This window comes from Alosa pseudoharengus, unplaced genomic scaffold (assembly GCF_046254945.1).
Source record: "Alosa pseudoharengus isolate Yale_2024_CS ecotype anadromous, Long Island Sound unplaced genomic scaffold, YU_APseudo_1.1 YU_APseudo_1.1_scf_12, whole genome shotgun sequence".
Classification (NCBI taxonomy): domain Eukaryota; kingdom Metazoa; phylum Chordata; class Actinopteri; order Clupeiformes; family Clupeidae; genus Alosa; species Alosa pseudoharengus.
The window spans coordinates 4,329,164-4,336,663 of record NW_027468587.1 but is presented as its reverse complement, the minus strand read 5'-3'; the positions used below and the strand labels follow the sequence as shown (position 1 = coordinate 4,336,663).

At 43.9% G+C, this 7,500-nt stretch overlaps 1 protein-coding gene across 1 annotated transcript in view; it reads left to right on the top strand.

Annotated features, from left to right (window-relative positions):
• Positions 1-7,500, top strand: part of adam22 (ADAM metallopeptidase domain 22) — a 25,446-nt gene that overhangs the window by 1,627 nt on the left and 16,319 nt on the right. The window contains exons 4-6 of the mRNA XM_076279816.1: positions 617-668; positions 5,906-6,005; positions 6,309-6,380. Coding sequence (XP_076135931.1) covers positions 617-668; positions 5,906-6,005; positions 6,309-6,380 — 224 coding nt within the window. The remainder of the gene's footprint in view (positions 1-616; positions 669-5,905; positions 6,006-6,308; positions 6,381-7,500) is intronic.

The window sequence follows — 7,500 nt, the reverse complement described above, 5'->3', positions numbered from 1 at the left end:
CATACCCTCTTACAAACACACACACACACACACACACATACCCTCTTACAAACACACACACACACACACACACACATACCCTCTTACAAACACACACACACATACCCTCTTACAAACACACACACACACACACACACACACATACCCTCTTACAAACACACACACACACACACAATCCCTCTTAAAAACACACACACACACACACACACATACCCTCTTACAAACACACACACACACACACACACACACACACATACCCTCTTACAAACACACACACACACATACCCTCTTACAAACACACACACACACACACACACATACCCTCTTACAAACACACACACACACACACACACACACACACACACACATACCCTCTTACAAACACACACACACACACACACACACACACACACACACACACACACACACACACATACACACACATACCCTCTTACAAACACACACACACACACACACACACACACACACACACACACACACATACACATAAATGTGCACACATTCACACACGTACACATTCACACACTCACACACATTGATTAATGTGTTGTCACACACGTTGGATGACTCTTCCGGTAATCTGTGTGCTCTGCAGGGGAGTGTAAGTGTGATGATAAGTGGTCTGGCTGCATCATGGATGATGTTGGGTAAGTTTTCTCTAAAGCTGATTAAACACACACACTCACACTCACACACTCACACACACACACAAACAGACACTCACTCATACATGAACACACACGTATTGCCTTGCCTATTGCAGAGTGCTTTTGATGGAATGCCTTAACTGCCTTGAAAAGTCTAATGCACTGTAGTGTTTGTTGGCCTCAGCCTAGTCACTCTGTTAGCTTCAGTGGTTCTGAGAAATTAAGTATTAAATGTGTGTCTACTTTTAAATCCACAACACTTTCTCAAGATTATTCAAGTAGTTTTTTTTCTGATAAGACGTTTGGAAATTCCCCCCAAATCATCGCCAGAGGGCAGTATTGTAATCCAAAATATACTGTATGCAGGGTGCGATTTGTAGGGGGGGATGGTGAGGATTTCCCCCCCTCTGGTTTTCCTATCCCTACCTCTGCTAAATTATTTTTATCGTCGGGGGGGACAACATTTATCCCCCTCTGCCCCTCATATTGATTAATGCTACTTCATATAAGTAAAGCGCTGCAACGTGAGAACAGTATAGTAGGCTAGCCTACATAATAATCTGACATCAGAAACGCACCGTCACCGTCAGCACTGATGCTGCTGACACAGTGGCTGCGTGATAACTCAATTTGGCCTTGATCGTGCAGGACATTTCAGAATGTCGAGTGTATAATCCATCATAAATGGCTAGGTTCAATGGAAAAGTTAGCTGGACAAATGAAAGAAAACGAGAAGGATTCAGTGAAGCATAATAATGTTTTACAACCTTCAAAATTAGAAAACTGATGCAACTGAGATGGAGGACAACTGCACTTAGAGTAGTAGAACGTAGGCCTATTGTCCGAAGGAACTTACATTAAATGAGGAGATATTTGCTGAATGTCACAAAAAGTGTTACAGAAATTGCTTGGCATCGCTTATTCAATGGCTCTCTACCGAAACACCTGTAGTTTGCGGAGGACGAACGAGAAAGCACTCGTTTGATAAATCAGCCAGTAGTAGACAAATAACTTTTAGAAATAATCTGTACTGCAAAAACGAATGTTGGTGGGTATTTAAACTATCTAGCAGGTGTTTTAACAGCTGCAAGAAATAGAAGCTTCATGGTCTTTATGTTCTGGTTCGTAAATTATTTTCATAAAACTTCAAGTTGCCCTATAACTTTACTCTCCAAACTCTTCACTGCACTGTAGGCAATTAACTGACAGTATGATAGGCTATTTATTTTCTGTAGGCTACAATAAACACATTTATTTTTTAAACTTTTGCAATATTACGCACTTGGCTACTGAACGCAAATCAGCAGGAGAGAGAATGCACGTAGCCTACGCAGCGTGTAGCGCAATGTGTAGGCTATTTGGTTACCAACTGTTAGCCAATTCACTAACTTAAGACTTCAGTGCCATAATATACAAAGTTTTTTTACACAACAAATACAGAAAAGATGGAGGCAGCAAAAGTAGAGAAGTCATTTCAGATGGGGCAAGAACAAGGTGAATTTGTATGCTTGTCAAAACGTAGTCCTACCCTGCATTAGAGGAGCTGATCATCATACCAAGCACACTCGCTGTTTAAAGTCATACACCACAGTAAACTAAAACTAAAATGTTACAAAGGTGGCAAAAATAATATAGCCTAGGGTATTATTAGCCATGACATTAGGCTATTAGGCTATGAATCGTTCGTTCATTTTTTTTTTTTTTTGGGGGGGGGGGGTTTACAAACTTATTCAAAATCATCCCCCCCTCTGGTTTTTACACAAATCGCACCCTGACTGTATGTCCCTCACTAGTATGTCGATTTTCTTAAAGGGCACCATATTTGTGGACTGAACCGCTAAATTTAAACTTTTTTCTTGAGGGATGCCTTCCAGAGAAAGTGTTGTTGACATGTCTCTAGTGTAGTGTAGTGTTGGTGGTGTTTCTGCTCATATTTGTACTGGTGTCCTTATTGTGTGTTCTCTGTGGAAAGGCCACTGTTGATATTTTCTGCTGTTGAATTGTAAACCTGTAAGCAGCTTTCTCTGTATTTGAGCAGCTATGTTGTCGTGTGTATAGAGTAGGCTATGTGTATACAGGATTGTACTGATGCTTTACCATGGATCCAAGACCGAAGCCCCAATTCCCCAACTAAACCTGCTCTAACTCTGACTCAGGCATAATCCTAACCCTCATTTACCCTAACCTAACCCTAATCCTTAAACCTAACGCTCATTTAGGCCTAACCCTAAACTAATCCTAACCCACACCTGGTCCTGGACTCCTGGGATAACGCTACAGATGTCCACAGTGGTCTTATAGCTGATGACCTGTTGACTCACTTATGATTACATTAGCGGTTATTTGTGGTGTTTTGTTAAGTGAACAGGTCATCAGTTTGATCTGTGAGTGTGTGTGTATGTACCGGTATATGTGTGTGTGTATATGTGTGTGTGTATATGTCTGTGTGAGTGTGTGTGTGTGCGAGTGTGTGTGTGTGCTTCTTCTTTAATGCATTGTGCATTTCCCCTCAAAACCCCAAAAGGCACAGCAGGTGAGCAGGAGCTTGGCTGTGATTCGCTAACAGGGCTGCAGTTTTGACCAATCAGCTGCCTCGGGAGGGTTGTCAGTCACCTCAACCCCCGCCATCCCATCCAGTAGCATTACGGCCCCGCCGCCTCGATGCTCCCGCCTCTTTCAAATGACCGTCTGCAAGAGGGAGAGGAAAATCCACGCCGGTGTCCGTCACCGCTGTGGATTTTTTTAGACCTCTCTCTCTCGTTGGTTTTCTCAGACTCATGTTTCCGTTTGGCTTTGTTGACGGCCGAGTTTGGTTACTCTTTAGGGTGGGTGGAGCCAGACTCATGACATCATCAACAACCCGATTGAAACAGTCTGCAATGTCATTCCCATTCATCCAGCACAAGTGCCTAATCTCCTACTGCCTGTTACAGCATTATCAGAAACACTAGAATTATCATTTATATATATATATTTATTTATTCAATGGCAGGGCTTCCTTTGTGCCAGGAGTTGCCTATTTGTTTGTAGAGGTTGCCCACAGCTACAGGTCTAGTGTCAGTTTTGCCTGTTACGTGGAGTTGTTTAGTGGTCCAGTCGCCCGCAGGCAAGAACTGATCCTACTACAGCTCACATGGGCAGCTCTCCTCACCTGAAGCAGGAAGTAGTTGCTTATTAGTGATCTCAGTTCTGCTGGGGTCAAAGTTGAAAAGTCATGGGTGAGAGATGGTTGGCTCTCCTGTGCCTGAGGAAGCCGTCGTGACCCCTGTGTGACTCCGATTCGTTGCGATCGGAGCATCTGGTCCTAGGCCGTCCAAGGCTGTGCTATTAACCCAGTTATCAATGGTATTTCAGACGCTCGTGTTCAATGGAGAAATCTGTCACTTCCATTGATGGATGCTTATGTGATTGTGTGTGTGTGCCTGTCCCCCCCCCCCCCCCCCCCTTTATGTTTCCTCTGTGCTTGCATGTGTGATCTCACTAACTCACAGTGTGTTTTGTGTACTGTATGTTGGTGTGCATACGTGTGTGTGTGTGTGTGTGTGTGTGTGTGTGTGTGTGTGTGTGTGTGTGTGTGTGTGCCCCTGGACACCTTTGAGTCGGCCAGCTAAAAAAAGGCTGAGAGCGAGGGAGACAGTGTATCGACTCAATGTAGGTGTCCGCCACTGAAGTAGTTCTTGGAACCGCCAGCCCAGTAATTGGGTTATGATTTAGGAAGGAAGGACAGAGAGACAGAGAGAGACAGAGAGAGAGAGTTGATCAGACTGCATTAGTGCTTTGGCCAGGGTCTCAGGCTCTTTCGCCAAGAGTTGCTGACTCCTCTGATAGGCTCTGCTGAGAGGGCTGTAATGTGTGTGTGTGTGTGTGTGTGTGTGTGTGTGTGTGTGTGTGTGTGTGTGTGTGTGTGTGTGTGTGTGTGTGTGTGAGAGAGAGAGAGAGAGAGAGAGATGGGGACTGTCTCATGATGTGCTGTGCAAAATGTAAGGATCACATTTGGATCACATTACTGTAAGTGGATAGAGGTTAAAGTCTCTCTGGGTTACAGGAAGTGAGCTTGTGTGTGTTTGTGTGTATGTGTGTGTGTCTGTGTGTGTGTGTGTGTGTGTGTGTGTGTGTTTGTATATATATATATATATATATATATATATATATATATATATATATATATATATAGCCACTTAAAATTGGCCAGGGCTCTCTAAGTGTGTTCTACAGTTTATTGAATGCAATTTGCTCAAAACCCAAAGATCAGTCCTTGCGTCAGGCTTAGGGGGTCCAAACCAGGTCATACCAGTCTAAACAGGGTCAGGCTTAGGGGGTCCAAATCAGGTCATACCAGTCTAAACAGAGTCAGATCTGTGCCACGGCTCGGTCCAGTCCCTTTGCACAGAATCTGGATAAATGATAATCGCTTCTGACGTGATCAGCTTAAAAGGGTGTTTTTTTTTAATTGACAAATACACCCCATTCAAAGCAAAATACTAATCTTAGAAAAGATATTAGATATGCAAGTCTTTTTTTTAGAGTCACGTGTGTGTTGTTTGAATGTTTGGTGTTTGGTCCAGTCCTCCAGTAGCCATAGGCCAGTGTTTCTCAGGTGGGGTTCTGATGAGCCACCATTCATGCTGATTTCTAATGGCAGGCTTTTCTTAGCCTACATCTAGTTAGCCAGTGATCCATGGCTATTTATATGCTAATGCTAAATAAACATTCCTCACCGTATAGCGCTTACGGTGAAATGCTAGGATGAACACAGCTGAGAAACAGTGACCGAGTATGTGTTGAATCCGGACACTCCTCCAAATGCTTTCCGCTGGCTAACGTGTGTGTTGTGCTTTTTCACTAGAAATGAATCAGAGGTCCCAAAATATATATTACTTTACACTAGAACATATCTGACATTACATAAGACCTTAAATATTTCACTGAATATTCTTTGCACCAACTTTAAGACAGTGTGAAACTTTAGCTTCAACCTACAATGACAAGGACTACTCCCAAAACAGGCGGATTTTAATTTAAGTGCACACCTCTGTTCTTTGCTTGTTACAAGGGACAAAAGCACACACTCATGTTAGTTTATTGGTGTTCAGTGGATGGTGGAAGTTTCAAAGACAGGTGTGTGGGGTTTGTTTTTCTATGTGTGTATATGAGAGAGAATGTGTGTGTGTGTGTGATTGTGTGTGTTATGTAGAGTGTGTAGCCTCAGTACACTAAACCTCGGGTCTGTCACACAGTTTCTATCTGCCCAAGCGCTTCTCCGACTGTAATGTGGAGGAGTACCACAACTTCCTCAACAGCGGCGGAGGAGCCTGCCTCTTCAACAAGCCTGCAAAGGTACCGTGTAGACGCCCACCACAACACTACATACATTGTTCTCTGTATGTGTGATGAAATACTGAAAGACATCCCCCCTCTCTCTGTGTGTGTGTGTGTGTGTGTGTGTGTGTGTGTGTGCGTGTGTGTGTGTGTGTGTGTGTGTGTGTGTGTGTGTGTGTGTGTGTGTGTGTGTGTGTGTGTGCGTGTGTGTGTGTGTGTGTGTGTGTGTGCGTGTGTGTGTGTGTGTGCGTGTGTGTGTGTGTGTGTGTGTGTGTGTGTGTGTGTGTGTGTGTGTGTGTGTGTGTGTGTGTGTGCGTGTAGTTATTGGACCCTCCAGAGTGTGGTAATGGATTTGTTGAGCCTGGCGAGGAGTGTGACTGTGGCACCCCAGCGGTAAGTTTCACCCTGTCACACCGTCTCTGCACCTCTCCTCACTCCCTCTGCACCTCTCCTCACCCTGTCTCCTCACCCTGTCTCTGAACCTCTCCTCACCCTCTCCTCACCCTCTCCTCACCCTGTCTCTGAACCTCTCCTCACTCCCTATGAATGTTTCTCAGTCTGGACAAGATGTTCAGGAGCTGATGCACTAAGACATTAGCGCTTGTTTCATACTTACATACATACATACTGTACATGCGCCTTAAAACATGGCATTGTTAACAGACTGCATATGAATGACAGAGCATGTTGCCGGGCACAGGACAGCTGTTGGGCAAGCTGTGCTTATCTTACTCATGCTCATGCATTTAGAGGAAAGTTGAGGAAAAGGTGGGAGTATCGTGCAAAAACATGGAAAGGGAGGTGCTAAAATGAGGTGTTCCGGCATATATGAAAACAACACACGGTTGATTTTTCCTTTCGCCTTACAAAAGCAGGTGTAATCCAGATTGCAGTTCATTGTATTAATACTTTAGGACAGGGATTCCCAAACTGTGGTACGCGAGCTGCCACTAGGGGGTACGCGAGATGAAAAGGGCAATGGCGGACAGGAGTTAAAAATGATTAATTAATTAATACTCTAATTCATTCATAAATAATACATAATTTCGAATCAGGCTATAATGATATGGAAATGTGAAATTAAAAGAAAATCATTTGTAAACTCTATAATAGGGTATGTTTTCATTAAAAAATAAGCTACACACAATAGGCTACACATGATTTCCTGCGGGCAGCCAGAATATCTGGCGCGTTAGTTTCGTTGAAGTATAGGCTAGGTAGAAGGCTGTGTAAACATGGAAAACTGGCTAAAAACAGGGACACTGTCCAAAAGGCCTAATTAAAGCGATCGAAGAGGAGAAGCGAGAGAAACAGAGCAGGACACAGGTTACGATGAAATGGGATGGGGGCAGACTAATGAAGGTGGAGATGGAGCGCAGGGGGATAAAAGAAAGAACGAGACAGAAAAGACTGCGCGAAGAAAACGAAAGTATGATGAGGCATATAGGCCTAGGCTTCACGTGGATTGGGAGACAGACTGCCCAAAGCCACAGTGCGTGGTCTGCAGTGAGAT